General features: G+C 36.5%; 3 protein-coding genes and 1 long non-coding RNA gene across 4 annotated transcripts in view; 2 read left to right on the top strand and 2 right to left on the bottom strand.

Annotated features, from left to right (window-relative positions):
* Window positions 1-21,613, bottom strand: part of LOC111428032 (ras-associated and pleckstrin homology domains-containing protein pico) — a 96,771-nt gene that overhangs the window by 63,592 nt on the left and 11,566 nt on the right. The window contains exon 2 of the mRNA XM_023063427.2: window positions 14,345-14,452. Within this exon, the coding sequence (XP_022919195.2) occupies window positions 14,345-14,452 (108 nt within the window). The remainder of the gene's footprint in view (window positions 1-14,344; window positions 14,453-21,613) is intronic.
* On the top strand, window positions 1,692-3,074 carry LOC139430275 (uncharacterized). The gene is made up of 2 exons (XR_011640735.1): window positions 1,692-2,287; window positions 2,608-3,074. It is a non-coding gene; the product is annotated as an uncharacterized lncRNA (long non-coding RNA).
* LOC139430243 (uncharacterized) lies at window positions 8,971-11,396 on the bottom strand. Its single transcript, XM_071196938.1, has 2 exons — window positions 10,974-11,396; window positions 8,971-10,917 (listed from the first exon to the last, which is right to left on the bottom strand). Exons 1-2 carry the CDS (start codon window positions 11,129-11,131, stop codon window positions 9,261-9,263), a joined length of 1,815 nt encoding a protein of 604 aa, XP_071053039.1. The 5' UTR covers window positions 11,132-11,396; the 3' UTR covers window positions 8,971-9,260.
* Window positions 21,168-21,613, top strand: part of LOC111428044 (juvenile hormone esterase-like) — a 30,722-nt gene continuing 30,276 nt past the window's right edge. The window contains exon 1 of the mRNA XM_071196569.1: window positions 21,168-21,330. The gene's annotated coding sequence lies outside the window, so the exon portion shown is untranslated. The remainder of the gene's footprint in view (window positions 21,331-21,613) is intronic.

Genomic DNA, 21,613 nt, shown 5'->3' with positions numbered 1-21,613 from the left:
TTACGCCAATTCAAACTGTAAACATTTTCGATTGGTAATAGGCATATTTATCAATGTCTGTCAGTTCTCTGTAACGAATAGGTTTTCTTTTGCATACTCCACATTCCACTCTCAACAAACGTCACACATCCATCTATTCGCGCAGGTGAAACGCGTTGATCACGGTAGTTTTCACCGTATAAATGTAATAAAATGCACTCGGCGATGAATAATAATATATCACCGTGAATTCCAACTGTTCATTTCCACGCGAATATTTTTTTTAGCAATTCTTCCGTGTTGGTTAGATATATTTATGTGAGAAAATACATTGATTTACTAAATGGTTTAATGTCTCACCACATTATTATCTCACTCTACACTACTCGTGATTAATGTAACAATAACAACGAGAAGTGTTCCTCCTTTGAGAAACTCTTTATTTTTCGTCGTTGGTTATTTTTGAAAAGTGAGAGAAACGTTCGTTCTTAAGTAGAAAGAGCATCGCATCCTCGCCGTCACTCAGTCAAATTTAGACACATCAATTAGTCGCGTGCCAACGGAGGCGCCTCTTCTTGACGAATTTGCAACCTAATGAGATTCAGGCGGCGAAACGTGCCAAAACACAGAGCCGCGATTTCACTCACCTTTCGAGCGCGACGTGACGCGACGCCTCAAAACTTCGTTACAAGATTCAAGTTTTAAATTTTACGTTGTAACATCTCGAAAAGAAACTTCTCGCGCCAAGTTATAAAGTTCCTAAATGAAATTTAATGGTTAGTTGGATTTTAAAATGTGTTTGGATCTTGTTTTACGGTTCTTTAAGTATGGGAATAAAAAAATTAATCTGAAAGTAAAAAGATTTCTTTGAAAATTCTTATCGTAAACGTTTCAGGAAATGGTTAAAAATGTTGTGGGCAAACGCCCACTCGTCTACTGCATTCACTAGTTTTTTATAAGATACTTTGGAAATGCGGTAGTTTGCTACACTCTCGTGGTGGAAACGAGCTTGTATTATGCAACTGGAAAATGCGACGCCGTCACGATGGTTGGAGTCGAACTAACTTGGTAACGCCTGAAATATTAACGTGTCCCAGACCGGGAAAATTTCTTATTCATGACTTTTACCGGGAGCCTTACCGGATCTCCCAATTGGAATATTAATGGAAAACTTTGACCCGCGAGACTTTGACGAGCAAACAGCTTTTTATAGTATGCATGTTTTGAATATGTAAAATTTTCCAACAAAAATATTTCAATCTAATTTTTCACGAATCTAGTTTTAAACAATATTTAGGATTGATTTGAACATAACATTTTCATTAATTCCAGCTTTCACTTGTACTTCACAACTTAAACTCTTGTATCTTTAGTAAGATACTGTAATAATTAATAATATAACCAAGTCGTTCAGTATTTTTTGAAGTTTTGCATAATCTAAGGCTACGAATAATAATTATAGAAATTTGTTTTTGTATTAATAACATGTTGTAAATATGTTAGAATTCATTATGTATTGTTGACCGTTTACGTTTTTTATTGTATTTAATCCATGTAAAGTCAATACGAAGTAATTTTGTAGAATTTTGGCAGTGACATAACCTCAAATTTCATTTTTTATTAATTTCTTATTGTAATTCATGTTTGTCCGGTTGAAACTATTGAACACGATAATCTTAGCATATCAAGAACGAAAACCATCCATCATATGGGAATTTTGATGAAGAATTGGACGAAAATCCGTAGATTAAATATTTGAATATATTCTTGAAGCTGGACGTTGAAATCTAAAAGAAAATGTTCCGAAATCAGCAAAATAAAGTTAAAACAATAAAACTATAACATTTTCATGCAAAAATATTGTTAAAATAGAAATTTCAATAATTTTTGATAAAATTTAATTGGTGACATTTGATATTTCGAAGTTGGCAATACCGGAGAAATTTGAATTACGAATTTCAAGTTGAAGAATTTAACCAATCAGAAAACGTTATTTAAAACGTACGGGCAATAAACAAACGAAACTGGTAGGACCAGTATGATTTCGAACGTGACGATGAGCTCATGCTAATTTTTGTCCTCGATCATTTTAAAAACCATAACAAAAGTTAGGTTACTTGCCAATCACCATTGTGACATAACCTCAAAAATAGAAAACTTATCATTTTAATAAGTTAAATAAGAATAAAAGAAGGATTCCATGAGTATACCATTCCGAAAAATTATTCCAATTCAATCAAGAATCATTGTTTCCGATTCCTTTGAAGAGTCCAAGAGTCCTTAACCGAGAACTTCAGTAAACTACAAGGTTAGCTAAGTTATAATTTTAATTTTTTAACTTACCTTAAATATGATTAATTTAAGTTATTATTTTGTTTGGTTATGTTATTACAATTTCATTACGTTTAATTCAATTTTTTAAATCGCCCACAGGCGACCTTGTCGAAGTGAGAGTAAATGTTTTCTTATAAGAGTATTGAATACCTTGTAAATTTAATATCAGGAACGAAATTGGACTACATACATTGTAGATCCTTGCCAACATTATATTTTCTTCTTGACAACAATATATTTCATTAATTTTTTTTTGTAATGTATGTATTAAGTTAATTTTATTTTCAATTTTAGAAATTTGCGTGCTACATCTGATGTATCCCAGTATAGAAATTCTTGTCACGTTTTCGTCCTCCAGTCAGTCGCTGTCGGTTAATTGAGCGCCACGGTGCGGTGACGGGTTCTTCGTGTTCAGTATGCGGAGCGGTTTGTCGTAGCCGACCGCCCTTCGTTGTTGTATTGGCGTGGAAACGAACACGCAGCAAAGGAAGTCGCCGATTTCCCGGACGTCGGCGGATCCTCTTCGCCGGGTCTTACACTTTGGACCGTGCCATTATCGAATTGTCGAACGGCGGTTCGCACTTCCGCAACAGCTACCAGATGCTTTCCAATCATCATTACGAAGAGTGTTTGCGATGATGCTAGATGATTGCGAAAGGTTGTGCAATGCGCGTTCAACTCGATTAATAAAGACTTGAACATTTGTGTCCCGTTTCAATTTGAGCTTTTAGCTAACAAATTCATTAGAAATTTAAATGAGAGTTGTGCATTCTAAAGTTATGTATCTTAAAACCACATCTATCCTATCTCCCACTTCACACAGTACGGTTAAATGAATTAGACCTCCAACGTAGAGCGCAGCATCAATGTTAGTATATCCTTATAAATAAGCATCTACCGTTCTAATCAAGGTTAGGTTCGTGACTTCCAAAAGGGTCGAAACTCGCCCCTCCTTTCCACTCTGAATAAGATGACTTGGTCCATTGTGGTCGTGCTTATTTTTTTTTTAGTTATACCACACCTTTCGTCTAATAACCGAGATTTATAAACCACCGGGAGCATATGTTAACCTGTCCACCGGATGCGTATATAAAGTTACTTTTAGAAGAGACCGCCCACGCGGCCTAATTGATAAACGCTGACATCACAATGAACTCGCATTTTATTTAAATTTATTATTTAAAATTCCAAGTTATTACTTTCTACCTCTTAACAAGCGCCTATTAGTAATTACTTTTTAAATAGAACAAATAGCAACATCGTTAAAATAATAAATTAAGATAAGTTACGTATAGACAGGAAATAATAAGTTCTTGTTAATGTAATAACGTTAAAAAAATATATATATGGCGTTTCTGAGTTGTGTTGTGTAATACGAATGGGCGCCACCTTTCTGTTTAATTGAGTCTTGTACCAATTACTCTTAGTCTTGATAACGAGCCGAGTTAACGCTCCTTTTTTTCAAACAACCACTCGAAAGAGTGACTATTTGCGGTTTTAGGTGGATGTGTACCGACATAAATCAATATCATGCAGCGATTAACGTCCATAAAAATTTACGGTTCATTGATCTGAGGGGCGATCGTGTTATTCTTGTATTATTAATTTAACTATGCAAAAATGTTATACAAGATGTGTTTTTTACCAGATTTTATGTAAGTTATTGATTCACTACATTTTTCTTTATTTTTAGAATTCTATAGATTCAAACTTTACCATTGCAACTTCTTTCTTGGCACTCCATTACCTAGACATGACAATAGAAGCATTTCATTTTGCTTTCAAACAACTCCTTTTCACAAAACTTTTTAAATCTTAAAAAGTACCTTATTTTTAATAATTTTTTAACAAAACTGATTCATTTCTAGCTCAATTACCATGTTATAACAACCCATTTAAACGAGAACCTATGTTTACGCGAACATTTTGTGTTTCTGCTTATTCTCGAGGTTCGAGCTTCCGGATTCTGCTTTTCCTTTTGTTTTTCATTGGGTGGGTGGTTGCTGTTGCTAGGAAAGTTGGAGGATTGTTGATGAACAGAGCGTCCGCTCTCGTAAAAGCAACGATGTACTTGTTGCGTCAGGTTAAGCCCTCTGGACGCTATGCTACTAAAAGGATTGGGTAATGGACGATGACCCTGATAGTTTAGATCGAACCCCAAGCACATAACTTCAATTCGAAGCGTTCGGTTTCGCTGAAATAAAGGATTTCGAATGCTTCTAACCCGCCAGCGCCGCCTCTCTTGGAGAACTTCGCCTCTTCGGCAAATATTTGCCCTTCGGAAAATTGGAATGTTGTTTGCTGATGGAGTGCGGCGCCTCTAATGAACAGTAAACAGCTAGTTTCGTTCTATTGAAGCTTTATATTTGAAAACAAAATTTTTTCTTCATTTTTGGTAATTCACTCGGAATTTCTTATTAAGTTTTTGTTTCATTTTGTGTCTCCACCGGTTTGATAAAGCGAATAACAGTATTTAAGTCTATTGCTATGATTAAACTGTTGGTCCACGACTCGTTAAACGTCAGACATTTAACTAACAGTCGTTCTCTTCGGGCGCCCAAGAAATCGGGCCACTTTCAAGTCTTTAATTGGACCACTGACGTTTTTATTTGTAGATGTTTAAAATTATTATGACGCTATTAGTGGTTCGATTCGAGAATACTTGTTATTTCGAACGTGCCATTGAAATCGTAAAATGCATATTCAAATAATTATCTAGATTATAAAAAACGGATTTTATTGATTTTATTGAAAAAAAATGTTTCGACAATTTTAATGGTGGTAATAAAATAAATCAAAATCGTTTTATCGGGTTTTATATTAAGATTGAAATAACAGATATGAATTTCTATTTAAAATTGCCGATAACAGGTTTGATTGAAAATATTGTTGTATATAAAGAAATTTGCTGTTTGTTGAAAATGTTGTTAATAATAAAAAACAGTTTTATCCAAAACGGTTAGGAATTTAGACATGAAATATTTTCAGGTTATAAAGGAATGTTTGAGGTTAACTAAAATCGTTTCATTAGCTGACATTGTAAGCTGATTTAAGAATATGTTATTAATAATCATCAAAGGTATCATACATGTCAGAATATGTTCTAACTTGTGTAATTATGTAAATTGTATGAATTGATATTATGGGATGTAATGAATAAAACTGGTATAAAATGCCGATAGCAACAAATTTTACAGCGCATTGGTGTCATAAAATTTATAAACACCGTTAATAATTACAGACTCAAATGAAATATTTTTATCATCACCTCAATTTTAACGGTTATCATCAGTAATATACGCTAACGATACGATTTCAGTCTAATCGAATGGAAGACAATTTATATGAAAATCTCGTTGCACTAGATTGCCTCTACCGTAAAATCGCCTGATAAGCAAAACTTTCAGGACACGGTAGGTGCGCCAACGTTTTCGCTTCTTTTAGAGAGGAAGTAATTTTAAACAGGTCGAGGCGATTTTCTTGATTTACATCCCCCAAGTAGATTTACATAAACACCATTAAAGTTCAGGAAGCACACGTCTTCGTGGGAGTGATATAGAGTGTTGATAGACACTTTATGGAACGTAACTTTAGTTAAGGTTCATACATACATAAATAAATTAGGTGGCTACTTTAAGCAACTTTAGATTATTAGAATATTTTGAATCAATGTAATTTAATAGCTTTGTTTGTCACTTGGTAAATATATTTTATGGAAAACATTCCCATAAATGCACCCTCGACTTTATTCATCACCAAAAAAAGTTTCGTTTTGGAATACACCCTCACAAAATCGTACCCAAGAAAGTCATTTAGAAAAATAAGGGGGAGAAAATGCAGGACTTTACGCATCTATCTCCCTTACTTTAGTTGCACAGGGCTTTAGGATGTCAGATTTATCGATTCCATTCTGTAGCGGTTCTTCAATAGTTAATGACGCATGTTCGGAAATACTTATTTTTTTCTTTCTATATATACAATGAAAAAAGAAACCCCTTTGTCATGACGAATTGATTTCTTCATAAATCAAACCACGAAATATAAAACTTACGTCAAAATAAATTAAAAATCTCAATTTCACTTAAATTTTGTCGATAAATTTTCAAGATTTTTCAACACCCTTCGTTGACATAAAACAGTTTACACCCAACCAGTCTGCCTCACTATCGTCGAAGAGTAGCCGAGAAAAGATAACACGTCTAACATCGACCACTTTAATATCAATTCCCACTCCTTTCATATTTAAAAAACGACCCTCTTCGGCGCGGCGCCCTTTCTCTCCGGAAAAGTGCCCACTTTCCCGTCGCCACGGAACAGCCACTCATCTGGAGTGTTTGCGGGCGGCGTTCGTTTTCCCAGTGTGTCCAAGAGGCGGGTAATGAAAGTGTTATGTAATTTCGGGTGCTCGCTACGAAGACTGCTGCTACCGCCACCTACCACCTCTGGTGAAATTGCGAGTGCGACGTGTTGAATCTGTGTTCTTTGTGCGCTCCGCCGAGGAAAGATAAGAGGTGACGAGTGGAAAATAGACGAGGGAAAGCTCATTGAATGCTAAAGAGCTGTGAAAATTTCCTTGTTTCGAGACGTTCGTTTTTGAATAAATATTTAATTTATTTTATGACTGTGAAATACATATTGAAAATTATTTAAAATTGTTTATGCTTGACCTAATTCCTTAGTTACATCTTGAGAACGAGCTACACGCGCCGAACAGCATTTGATACTCGGAGAACAAGATCCATGATCCGGAGCAGAGTCTCTTTGATACGCAAACAGCATCAACACGTTGTAACAAGTATACGGTACGTGCAAATCAAGCGTGCACGTAATACGATCGCAGTATATCTTGCTTACGTTTCGCAATGTACAATAATTCACGCGGCGCATGGTGTAAATCGATTCGGGTCCCGTGAAATATAATAGGTGACAGTTAACTAATAGTTCGGCTACTGGCTGCTGTCCACGTTCGAATTTATTTATGGTAGCCGTTAGGCCATATGTGTGTATACCCCGGGCGCAATGCAAATTACGAAGGTGAATAGAGAATTTACTCACCGAACGTTTACTCATTTGTAATAGTTGCAAATCTCTGATATCATCGAAAACGTCATTAAGAAATAGGTAATTGTGAAATATGTTTTGATTTAAACGAATAAGTGTTTATATGGATAGATTATTTTTTTGATAACAAATGATCAAAACATCTAAGATTATTATATTATCATAAATAATCTCAACCTAATCCATATTTAACCAGAAATCAAGATTAAAAACTGGCGACTTTCTAATCACTTATAGATATATAGTTACATTTGGAAATGAATCACAATTGAAACTTGTTATTATAACTTAAATAGATATATTTATAGATCGATAAATTTATTTAGAACGAAAAATTATTGAAATTTTAAATTGAAAGATAACAAAAGTGAAACTTTTAATAACATACTCGGCCAGTATAAATTTCCGTTGAATGGCAATTATAAACGCATTTATTTCGCTTTAGAGTGCCGCCAATAAGCGATATAATCAAATCGTTATTTATATCAGCTTTGTAACAGCACGACATAATAACTATACAAATTTCCATTAATCAAGGACATCGCGCCCATTTTACCATTACCGAGTTGACATTGCACAGTCGCCTTCCTATCTTATTTACGTTAATGCACCTCTCGGCATTGTTCTTCGTGCACGGCGAAGAGGTGCGCTTATAAATTTCGAGAGACCAAAACATTTATATGAAACGGCCACAAAGGACCCGACCTCTTGAAATTGCGGGGGAGCTAAGGGAACTATAAAAGGAATTCTGTCCTGCTGGGTCTTCGGAACTCTCTTGTTGTGATACACTTCCTTGTTTACGTAAAATAAAGCCTGGATAAAAAACATGTCTGCTAATTAGTGAGAAATGCACGCTGTGTCGAACTAAAGACAGTCCTTGCCTCGGGATTCATTTTACCGTTCCAAAGGCACCACGACGAAAGCAGATACGTACATTTATTTTTCTTAAATGCGTAAGATATGTATAACAAGTTAGTTCTTTGAAGTTGTTCAAGTTTAACATCTATCATCCATATATAGCCCAAAAAAAGTAGGACGCAATCTTCCACCAGTTTATTAATAAAAGAGCTTTTCCTCGCCTGAGCAAAGCCACCGGTTCGAAGAATTCCGCGCCTCGGACAATACCCCCGACACTACTATATATATTTTTAATCGCCCCTCTTTCGCTTCATCTTTCCAATTGCCTATCCCCGCCTCCCATAACGGGGCCCCATCGCGTCGGTCGATTCTTTTATTTCGTCGTACTTCGCCCCATTGTCGGAAAGTAGGCCACATTGACGGCTTACGGTTCGGGAAGCTCGGAGACCCTCTCTGTTGTATCGCCACCGCCAATCTGCACGACCGTGGAACCCATTACGGTACCAAGAGTGCAAAAAATCCAGAGCATATTGCGCCGGCAATGGTCATCATCGGACGTATTGTAATTTAGGGCGCAGTTCTTCTCCGCCAACGATGCTGAAGCTGCTGTTGCTATTGTCAGTTTACACAATATAGCCGTGACGAAGTCTGGCGAACGGTAAAATTAAAAAAAAGGATGATGTGAAAGCAGCTTTTTAGACAAAAAAAATTTTGACTAAGTGTTAAATTGTAATTGAATCGAAGTATGCAGAAAGGGCATATGTCAAAAAATACATTTTTTTGAGAAATCAAAAAAACTGTTTTTTAAGTTAACAAGCTTTAATTCGTAATTTTAACCTACGTGATTTCTTGCAATAGGTATCTACCAACATTATAACGAAATAATTAGCTGTATAAATGTATTTTTAAATTGCATAAGGCATTTTTAATAAAGTGACATGTGCCCTTTATGTGAAATAAAAACAAATTAAATAATTCGAACGTCATTTTATTTATAACTAAAAGAAAAAAGAACATGTTTCAAGTTTTCACTCGTCGCCTTCTTGGTCTTGACAATTGGTTGTAGGCCATTGGAGAATAGTGTCGAAAAAATCCTTGTGTTCCTCTTCAACAAAAGCAGTACATTTCCTGATATGCTCCATTTTCGTGGCTTTTATAGGGACTTTGCCACTAGGGTACGCTTTGGTAGACGGTAAGGATGGACCAGAACCCACAATGTTTAGCCCAGATCGCGACAAATTAAATGTATGTGTTACCAAACCATCAATAAAGTCATAAGTTTGAACCTGACCTTTCAATTCACAGTTATATTTGAAACATGAAAATTTGCTAATATTAAAGTTAACTCGTTCATTGCGTGATAGTCTTTTTGATTGTTCAGAAATACAAGTTTTTTTATAAAATTTTGGCCACCATTTTGCAAAATCCACTATATCTGTAGTGTCTACTTCTTTAACGGAAAATTTATCATACTTTTTAGTACTACTGCTAACAATAAGTTCGGTGATTTGATGAACCGTAGATATTCTGTCATATTTTCTTAAATTCTTTTTCACCAGAGCAAAGTCTCTGTCGCAGGGAAGAAAGGAATGTCCCCTAACAGGATAGTAATGAATTATCTTTTCAAATAGACTACAATCTGTTAGCGACAGGAGCATTCGAATAACAGTATGGTTTTTATTTTGGCCCCAGCAGTTATCACTAAATAGATGTAATTCCTTGTGATATTTCTTGAATTCCTTTAGGTAATCCGTAAGAAATGTACAAATCTCATTTGCTGTTTTTTTGGCCTGTCCCTCATGGTATATATACATCCTAGCTTGGTTGGTCTTCAAATTATGTATGCAAAAAACCGATACTGTCAACTGTTGGTAGTAAAAAATTTCGCCAACTGGTGACTTTGGCAACTGAATATTTTGCATATAATCAAATGCCAAAGCCAAGACATTTTCTGAATCTGCACAATTCTCGGTTTCACTTTTTACTTTTGAGTAAAATTTCTTACTTCGTCGCTTGTGGACCATCAATTCAGCTACTGCTGTCCGCTTAGCAGTATCATTTAGGTTCTTGTTTTTTATTTTATTGTTTAGCAGTTCGCAAGTCGAACACACATCAACCTGGGGTCTACCGAAGGAAAAGTTGAAATTTTCACGAAAATAACTTCTATAAAAAGAGAAACTCAACACGACATTTGGGTGTTTTTGTTGAAAAAGCTTATGCATAGTAGAAATGGTTAAATCCCTATCCAAATATTTCCTGTCTGTTCCAGAGTAGTGGCTTAGTTTTACAGGGAAAGACTGAATGTGGTCTCGCACTAATTCTCTGACTTCTTCAGAAAAGGCATTTGCGCTTGGTTGTTTTCCACGTAAATCTCTAGGTGACTTGCCCTGTTGAGCTAGACTTTCGATTCTTCTAACACGCTTATGAGTAACTGCATGTAAAGACATGAAAGCTTTAAGACAAACTTCAGTTTTAGCAGATCCTTTAAATACATAAAACTTGAAACTAACTGATTTTGGTTTGTGTTTCTCACCTTGCCGAGGCCGTCTCTGCTTTATATTTAATACCTGAATAAGACCCTGGAGAAAGATGTCTTGTTCGTCTTTTGTGTGAAGAGAATAGAATCGTTGGAAAATTTGCAACTTATCATCTTCACTAAACTTCTCATAGCATTTTAACCTACAACTAAAATAATATAAGGTTAGATTTTCTGTTATAAAAGAATCCTTTATACAACTTACCTGCAAGGGGGGCCTCCTACTTGCTTTGCAGGAATATTTTTACCTTTGGAACTTGTATAACACGTCCCTTCTACCCTTGCTTTTTTTCTAATATGACGGTCGTATTTAGTAGGATCACTTTTACATTTTTTGCCGCGCATTTCACTATTGTCCACCATTTTGGGTCTACACGTGTTAGTTGCGATGGTATCAACAACAAACTAAGAAATAGATGTAGAGGTTATGCATAAAGGGAACATGTCACTGACATGTGCCGTTTATGCATAACGTTTAGTAGCAATACCCGATAATTCTAACACATATAGGATGCGGACATGAGCCGTTTATGCATAATCCGATGCGGCTGTCATTAGAAAACACATTTTACGTTAAATGTCAATTCATCCAAATATTGACATGTGCCCTTTCTGCATGCTCCGATTCAATTATTCTTAAAATGTAATATATATTTCATTAAGTACCTTCTCTTTTGTTCTCGAATTTGTAAGTACATACATACATACAGTCTGAGACAGTATTAATCAGGTGCGCGATAATACGTCGAAGCCGTTATGCAAGCACTACAATGGAGCCCTTTTGTTCCGGTTGTTAATAATGCCCGGAGAAAGCTGCCCGAGCTGCCGGTATGAGCTGGAGAAGACAAACATCCCGAAGAGTCATCGTGCTCGACGGAACATTTATTGGTGACTTTATTACTTTATCTGGCCATCTCGGGGATGATGGGGATCGAATGGAACGTTCTTGGTTGGAACATATTGGTTGGTTGAAATGGGATTTTATAAATAGTGTGAAATTGGCCAAAACATATTAAGGACCCAATTCGATTTGGTGGGACATAAATCATCTTTTTTATTCGGTTAATAGCTTTTTAGGAATTTCTATGGCTCACCCGGAGATCGTTTTAACTTATTGAAAAGGAAATATTATCCGTTAAAGAATCCAATAAGACATTCTTATATCGATGATTTGAAAGTTAATAGAGCCATTCAATTTTTTTTCTATAGTTATATAAAAATATTTAAATTAGCCCATATATTCTCACAAACTGTCCCCGCTAAGTATTTATTATAGGAATAAAACGGAGAACACTTCGCAGCGATAAATACCATCGAGAACGTGACGCGTTTGCTCAATAAACGCAAAACAAGAAAAAACGCGGAAATATACGCGGCACGGTCCATGACCAGGTGGAAATACTTTACGATATCGTTACAGTTCATCGGCTTTCACTGCCCAAGCACTTGCAAAACCGTTAACCTAAACCGTACATCCCCATAGATGTCGCCGTTTGATTTTATATAGCATTGAAATTTTACGCAAATTGCTTTTAGAACTTGAAAACCGTACCAAAGAAAATAGTAACCGTCCTGACGTTCCACGAATAGAATGATACTTTCTAAATGGAAAACAAATTTAATTATTTATAAGGTGAATAACGTGTCAATCACGAATAGTTGACAGAATCGAACTAATGGAACGTATTTAATTAATGGCGTTTCAAAAGTACCGGTTTCAAGAGTGAACAGGTCGTATCGTATCGACAAACATATCTAACAGTGTCATTTGTGACTTGATTGGACCACCCGTTAAGTATAAATTAAATGTTCAACTTAAATTGATTCTAATCAATTTACTGAGAAATTTGTTTTTACTAGTTGTTGCTAAATATATATTAGTCTTGTTATATAAAGTTATATACCGGGAATTTCATATAACTCGCAATATATGAATGCAGTAATCATAGTTACGGAACTACTATGCACTTGCACTTTTCTACATAAAATGCAACATAGCTTAATAGTACAGGCTTTGGGTAGTTTTGCAAGACCTAGAACTAGAATCTAGATTCTAGGTTCTAGTTCTAATGTTAGTTCTAGTAATAGTGCCCGTGCAGTACTAGAACTAACACTAGACCGAGAACTAGAAACATTCGGATTTAGCCGCACGTCTCTCAAGACGGCTAAACCCGAATGATTCTAGTTTTAGGTCTTGTGTTAGTTCTAGTGATAATGCTAGTGCAATACTAGAACTAACACTAGATCGAGAACTAGAAACATTCGGATTTAGCCACACGTCTTTCAAGACGGCTAAACCTGAATGATTCTAGTTCTAGGTCTTGTGTTAGTTCCAGTGATGGTGTAAAACTATAACTAATACTAGACCGAGAACCAGAAACATTCGGATTTAGCCACACGTCTCTCAAGACGGCTAAACCCGAATGATTCAAGTTCTAGGTCTTGTGTTAGTTCTAGTGATAGTGCCAGTGCAATACTAGAACTAACACTAGACCGAGAACTAAAAACATTTGGATTTAGCCGCACTCTCATGACGGCTAAACCCGAATGATTCAAGTTCTAGGTTTTGTGTTAGTTCCAGTGATAGTGCTACTGTAAAACTATAACTAATACTAGACAGAGAACCAGAAACATTCGGGTTTAGCCACACGTCTCTCAAGACGGCTAAACCCGAATGATTCTAGTTCTAGGTCTTGAGTTAGTTCTAGTGATAGTGTTAGTTCTAGTTTTAGTTCATTAAAAACATGCAACATAGTGATATCTTATGTTAACTAGCGCTACCTACCACTGTCACTACAACTAACAGACCTAGTTTCTATGGAAACATATTTTTGTATATTGCATTTTAAGTGAAATTCACAGTATACGCTAACGAAGAGTTTTCGAGGAGACAAAGGGAAGGGATGGGAGTTTAAATATAAAATTATATTACACGATAGGTTTTTTTATTAAGGATACATTACCATAAAGATAATTTTTGCATATTAAATGTAAATGCCTTAATAAATTTATTCAAATTCAATGATCGGTATTTGAAAGGTAAAAGAATTAGGATTAAAAGAACTTTAAGCTTTTAATAGAATACGTCAAGTTGTCCATTTCCATCTGTCATTGTTCGTAACATCCGCATTATACAAGATTTAATCCGAGCAACAAAGATGAAAGTCGGCTCGATAGCCGCTCGTTGTCGGTATAACAATAAAGAAGAGAATGGAAAGCGAAACGGTGCCCGCTAAGATCTTCCGCACCTGTGAGATGCAAAGCGCAAAGCGAGTAAAATGTTGAACGCGACGATCTTGATAATAAACTCTATCTGAAAGTATTCCGACCGAAGTCTCTCGCCAACCCATTGATATTCTAGATCTTGGATGATAGGAGGTGATACGTCGTCGTATAAAACGCGCGAATGGTCGGTATAAAAACGGGCGCCGCGCCAGGGCGGAATTTATTTCCCCGGGTTATGCGAACACTTTTTTTTATTCTCGAAGAGGGTTCGCGGCGAGGTGTGAAGAGCGAATGATTGGTTTTTGATGGCGTGGTGTAAAACCGGACCCGGGAACGACGTTTTTGACTCACCAGTGTTAAGTTGTTCAGCTCGTCCAACCAGATGTGTAATTGCTGTTCGGGATCTTCATCTTGATCTGAATCGCCTTCATCGACACTTTCTGAAGATAACTTGCTCATCTAAAAAAAAAAAATTAGAAATTATAAAAGTGATTTTTAGTAATTCCTTTTTCTTTAAATCCCTTTAGATTTAACGGTTTCCTCGTTACATCTGTCAAAGATAAGAAAATCCTATCGGTGAACCACGAACTACGTGCCGTTTTTCCGGTTCATTTAAACGAAATTCCCCGATTAAGCTAAGTTCCTCCAATATCGGGCGAGAAATGCGCTTCCGTAGAAATTCCATATCGCCCTACAGCACGTTCTCCTCGCAAATCTCCATCATATCGTCGGGTAGCTGCAGCAGCAGGACGGTCACAACCGTCGCGAGGCTTCCGGGTTTCTGGGGGGGCTAGAACGGGGACCAGAATGTCACCCCGCTTGATAAATTTGGTCCGTATTTCATGTCTCGACCGTGTCAGTCCCTTCTATGTACGTCGCCGACGGGCGTCGCGACGGCACGTGATCCACCTTTATAATAAACGGGTACAGAGAATTAACACAGCCGACACGTAGACGCCTACAACGACGACGACATCTTAAGAACCGAACGTCTTTGACATCTTCTAGTGATCTTTTTGTTGAACGTGACTTTAAAACTAGAAACCGCTAAAAATTTATCTGAGAAAGATTCATCTTCAAAGATATCTACAACCAATTATTTCTGTCTATTTGAATTCCGACCAAATCATATTAGATGGCTTAAGGGCGTTAATTCCCACTTTTCGCTGTCATAAATTCCGTGGAAAATTGGCTCTGGCTTCTATGAACTTGCGGAAACTCCGAGATCAGAGAAGCAAACGCCTCGGTTGTCGGAATTATAGTGATTTGGAACGAGCGCAAACTGTCGGGCGCCTTCCGAACATTAAGACGTCTAGAAATTTCGCGTCTTCCCATTAGCAGCTTGTTAAGAACGTTCTCCATCTATTTCTTAAGACAACACGATTCGATTTACTCATTTTATTCCTTTTAGATTAATCGAGCGTGGATTAAATGGTCAAAATTAAATGGAGAAGAATAAAAAAAATTATAAGTAGGAAGGATTTACTAAAAGTAATACTAGACTTAGATACTGCTCTTGATTGTTGTATATATCATTGAACTAAAACTAGAACTAACACTAGACCTAGAACTAGAAAGTTTCGGGTTTTAGGTCTAGTGTTAGTTCTAGTTTCACACTAGCAGAGTCATTAGAACTAACGCAAGACCTAGACCTAGAATCATTTGGGTTTAGCCGTCTTGAGAGACGTGTGGCTAAACCCGAATGTTTCTAGTTCTAGGTCTAGTGTTAGTTCTATTTTTACACTAGAGTTGTTACTAGAACTAACACTATACCTAGAACTAGAATCATTCGGATTTAGCCATCTTGAAAGATGAACGGCTTAACCAGAATGCTTTTAATTCTAGGTCTTAATTAGTTTTGGTGCTAGTATTAATTTTAGTTTTAGTTCAATAAAAAAATTATTGGATAACTTGTGTTAAAATTTTTTGATTCAATTTTCAACTGAAAATCCAATTTCAAACATAATCCTAGTACAGCCGCTATCTCTAGAAACTTAAACCATATTTTCAGGTTTTCATTGCTGAGCAGAATTGTACAGGAATAAGGTCGTCGAAATGGGAACTAGACTGCAGTTTCTGAATGGCCCCGTTGAGATTACGATGATATCAACCCAATTCCACTGGGAGTATAAGATTCAGATATTCCAAACTATAACTTTATATGTAGACTAGAGATATTTCAAAAATGATTTAATCATTACTTCGTAATATATTTCCAATCTAAAATTTTCTTCAAGAGAAAAGCATATTTAGTTCTCCCAAGAGTTATCTTGTAATATTAAGACCATCACCAAGTTCATTGTTGAGGTGCACTCGTCCTATTTTTCAAGCAATTGCTCACAGCCCTAGAGATCTAGGATAATTGCGGTCTTCGGGGAGTCCTAACGCGGCCGACCACGGTTACGTTCGGAATATTTAATAACGCCGGAAGCTTGGGCTTTACAACGAGCCTCTTTCATTGAACACGAGGGGTGAAGGGAGAATGGGAAGACGCCTCGACAACGGAACGAATGTCAAGACCAGATATCTGCGTGCATTTTAATTACGCGAAAGGCCAAGGAAATTCCCTCGCGTTTGTTTCGAAGTACTGCACGATTCTTAGTTCATTAATGAAGTGGTGATGAGGTTTGAAGGAAATAGTAAAAATAGAAAAAGGAAATTTTCTTAATGAATGGGTTGGGTTAAGATGATATCATAAGTCAATTAAATTTATCTTATTCTCCAAACATTTATCTTTGCGAGTAAGACGTGTTAGCTTGTTTGCTAATGTGGGTGTAACCTGTCCCGACGAAAGCAAAATGAATGTGCATATCGCATTACTGACGCATTGTACTTTGATATTTGCAAAGATAACATCATCGAAGTGCAATTCATGTCTAAATTTCTTTTATTTCTCAACAGAGAAAAGAATGTTTCGTAAATATATCCTCTTTAAGTGGAATTACGTCCGGAGAATATGTCCAAATAGACCCACTTGGCTTCGACCTCGGTCATTAAATCCCGAAACAGAACACCCAAACTTATTAGCCCATAAACCATCCTTTCGCGTTCCTCCAACTCCAAATCCAATTGTATCTTAGCAATCCGACTTTTTACAACCTTAATGCTCCCCCAGCACGTATTACCGACGCACCGCTAAACTTCGCCGCTAAGTTCCATAGTTAAGATTTAGGGTCCCACTAAGCCCCGTAAATTGTTTTATTAATGACCTTAATTAACCTTGGTATAGTTGCTCGGCGCAATTTTCGCTATAAAATATGTACGTACGAGAATTTTGGACGCATCATAATTTTAAACGTGTGACCCGCAATGTGTGCTTAAATTTCAAGTTGGAGAGTTTTTGTAGATGAAAGCTCTGGGAAAATGGGAGTGTGGGGGATAAAGCGAGCATAGAAACAAGTATAAAGCACGTCTGAGGATTAAAACCATTATTTATCGTAAGGATTGGGAAAGGTATCATGAAAATTGAAAACATCTGTTGATGTTTTCAATTTTTTTCTATTTTAACTGTTAAGTTATTTTATCTACAATAATTTGAAATATTTCCCAACTTTAGTTGATAGGAATTTATTTCAAAGAAAATCCATCATCAAGTACTGTTTGTAGGTTTAAAGAAGCCACTCCTTAGAATATCATCTTGAAAACAATACAAGAGTAATCAAGACCACCTGGTAGCTAGCTAATTGTAAGTAACGCAGAGGGAATAACGAGACGCAAAACTAATGTTGTAATGCCTAGAATTACAAACGTCCCTGGTAACTAACGCGACGATTTATTATTCCCTTTAGCCTTTCGCCTCTTCCTATTTACATTCGGAACATATACGTATGTGTAACGTCGAGTCGTGGCAGCCGTTTGCGGGCAGTAAACTGTAGCCGGCGGAAAACGTCTCGACGTAAACACGGGCCGAAGAACCCGTCAAAGATCGCCCATTGTGCCTTGTTTAGCACAAGATACACGTACAACTCGTATACGTACCTTACTACTTTGGCATCTACTTCAACTAAATAAAACTAAAATGAAATACGCATAGTTTTGGTTTATTGCTTTTTTATTTTAAGTATTTTGTTAAAAGTGATTCTGTAAATATTTAGATTTGTTGCAAATATTTTTGGTTAAATGAGAATCTTATTTTAATTTATATCTCCTTTGTATTTCTTTTTTTAAATTTTGTGTATTATTTTTGTTCCAACCACCGTTCATTTTCTTATAGTATATTTTTCAAAGGTAATCCGTGTAACGTAAATATTTGGTGGCTAAGACATAAATCGTAATTCCCACCATTTACAATTGCAACCCCGAATTTACGTCGCCGAAAATACGAAACACGATCGAGAGCAGCAGGAACAAGCCCTGGTCCGAGAGAATTCTCGTACGAATGGCTATAAATCGTTGTCCACGCTACCGATGCCGGTTTACCGCAGATCGACCAAGTACAAACGACGGCCTGTGGGCCCCAAATAAGGCCGGTGGCCAAAAATAGCGGTGCGAATACTCGCAGGTCCATGACATTACGCGGCCTGCTCGAGACTTTTGCTTGCGATCAATGCTACGCGGTCAGAGGAGGATGGAAAACCGCGCAACGACCGCGTTTCGATATCCGTTGGCGGAAATTTTCATTCATATCCCACGTGTGTACGTAGGTGTCACAAGGCGTATAGTAAAAATAATCACGATCCCAGTCTCCAGATCTGAGTTTGGGTGGGCAGCAGGAATTAACACAGCCAAGAGGAAACCAAGAGTGTACGAGAGGAAAGGGGTCAGACATTGTTCTGATGGTGTCATTCTGGTCACCATATGGTGCAAGGTGACTTGTAAAGATTTGTTAGTAAATAAATAAGAACGATTGGGTCACAAAGAGGTAATAAAGTAGGTCAAAACAATTTTTTTCTAATCTTAAGTAACAAAATTAAATTTTTTTTTTGATCTCTCCATAATGAGTGTTACGCCCCAAATGATATAAAGCGGGGAGAACGATAAAACGGCTGTTTCTGAAACAGCTATAAAATAGTAGACGCGGTACAAAACAAAAACCGCGCCCTTTCTAAGTTGTCACCACCCGCGTGGACGGAATGACACAGTCACGACAGCATTTCACCCTCCCGGGGAACACCGCCAGACACAATGGAGAAAAATGCCTCCACTATACACTCTGTAATTACATTTTCTTTCCTTCTATTCTCCCTTCTCACTGATTTATTAAGACGGAATCTACAACGAGATCTGAGATGGTTTATATATAACATTGTTTCAATTTGAATAAGTTCAACACATGTTTTCTTTTAGAATTCATAGTAATACTATTTGCGAGAATATGGCGCCTTTTTTCGTTTATTTTATCAAAACCTTTGATCTCACCTTGTCACATAAGAAAGGCATCCCTGCGTTTCGTGTTCTAACTGAAGTAAGAAGCCCTCGTGGTTTAAAGAGATGAAAGAAAGTTCAGATCTTACAAGAAAAATACCTCGTTTTCAAAGCTTCTTCATCTTTGAATTCGCATTCGTACTTTTTTTACAAGGTTTATTTCAAATTTGATTTTTAATGAAAAATATATATATAACTTGTTTAGGGAAGTTTCCTGATTTTATGTACAGTTACAGGCGTGAAATTTGAGAATACAATAGTGGCAGGCAACCGGTGTAAAAATGTTCACACAATGTACGGTAATTATTCAGGAAAAATCAATTTAGTACGCGATGCGTTTCGCATGTAATATTAAATGGTTTCGTATGGAAAAAACGTCGATAATTGGAAGGTTCGTGCACCGATATGTTCAATCGCCGGCTTTTGTAGCTTCGGTTTTCACGGTCAAATACGTCGAAATGATCTACCATGAAATTATTGCTGCCCCCCAAAATGTATTTGCAAACAGTTTTGATTTCGGAATAATATTTTCCGATAAATAAAAAGATACAATTTATGTTTCAATTAAATAACGGTTTAAAGAAATCAAGAATATCTTAAACAAGTCCATTAAACAGCTGGACCGCGATCGGATAGAAATAAGAACCGACGCCAACCACTGACTGTAATGTCACTGAAGTCTCCTCCTTACAATAAATCCAAGTGCCGGATGAATGACGCCAGATAAAATAATGTACTATGAACTTGTCGCGATCAACGACTATTTAAAGTCCTAACACAAACGTAAACTCGCTTTTATATGCCCACACGCCAGTGTTATTTGCAAGGTAGTAGTGGGTTTCGCATAAGAAAACGTTTATTCGAAACCATTACAATATATCTTAATTCATTCGAAGTTAATTAATATTCAAAATGAATGACAAGTACTTATCAACATTAGATACACATGGACACTTTGCATTTCCTGTATACAAAGTGCGACGCCGCGGGGGAGAAAGTTGCCAACCAAGACAAATTGCTGTCGCGTCCGGCAAAAACTCATCCGAAGGAGAAACATGACATAATGAATGATACATTTTAAATACTGGCGATGTACTGCCAGCACTCACACGTCCATTAGAGGAGAAGTAATTTATAGTTGGTCATGATTTACGTTCCTTCAAACTCTTCGCTGCCACACACACTGACACCACCACCACGAACAATGAAGACCGCATGAGCAAAATGACCAAAATGTTGCGCAAGTTAATTGCGCGAACAACGTCCTACTCAAGGTGTGTGGGAAGGTACGTACTAAATGGATGTGACCAAATGACCACTGATGAATGCAGATATTTTTATTGAGAATACAATGATTCTCAAAGCTTTCAGCTAATTTACAAATCTTTATAGGATATTATAATATAAAATATGAGCATCATAAAATAAATTTAAGATGTGGTTTTACATTTCTAGAAAATCTCATTATGAATACATTATTCTTTATAGTGGCGAAGAGAAGATTTAGAAATTAAAGGTAGACTAAAGGAATTCGAAAAAAAAAGATAAATCTTAATACTTTCAGAGTTGGCATGTGAAAAGCTATACTAAAACTTCTTTGCACATTTTAAGTGAAGATTACTTATGCACGGTCACAAAGATGGTTATTATATAGCTCGAGGTCTTCTTTTCTTCGCGTTTACTTTCGTAGGTGGTACAGTTTGGTCACACGTCTCAAGGTAAAACGTATATTGTGGTTGTCGTGTTGTTGTAAAAAAAGCGGACGTCTAAAGAAACGAGCCTCACTTCTTGAGAGTTCTGGACCGTACGTTTCCTTTACTTATCGTTTTCTGTTGAAAAATTCGATACGACACAGTACGTTGCCGTTTCAAATAAAACCCAAGTTCTCGCAGGTTGTAACCCGACACTCCAGCGCACTTTGTAGTTACGTTCCAACGCCTCTCGTTGGAAAACCACCAAGGCAGAAAAAATAGGTAAATAATTTATTTTAACCTTTTAATTTTAAGTTCGCACAATTTAAATTTCTAATTTCGCAATAATGTTTCTAGTACTATGTCTATTGTTAGTTTTAATTGTTACTCAGTGCAATATTGTTGTATATTTTTATTGAACTAAAACTAGACTTAGAATTAGAAAGTTTCGGGTTTAGACGTGCGTCTAAACTGGAAAGTTAAACCGTTTAAAAAGATTATTTCAATTTTTATTGATGAAGAAAAATACTGTTATGGATTAATATTATAGCCGTTAAATCCATAT

Source organism: Onthophagus taurus, chromosome 6, assembly GCF_036711975.1.
Source record: "Onthophagus taurus isolate NC chromosome 6, IU_Otau_3.0, whole genome shotgun sequence".
NCBI classification, from domain to species: Eukaryota; Metazoa; Arthropoda; class Insecta; order Coleoptera; family Scarabaeidae; genus Onthophagus; species Onthophagus taurus.
The sequence above is the reverse complement of the archived record's forward strand: the minus strand, read 5'-3'. Positions and strand labels throughout refer to the sequence as shown.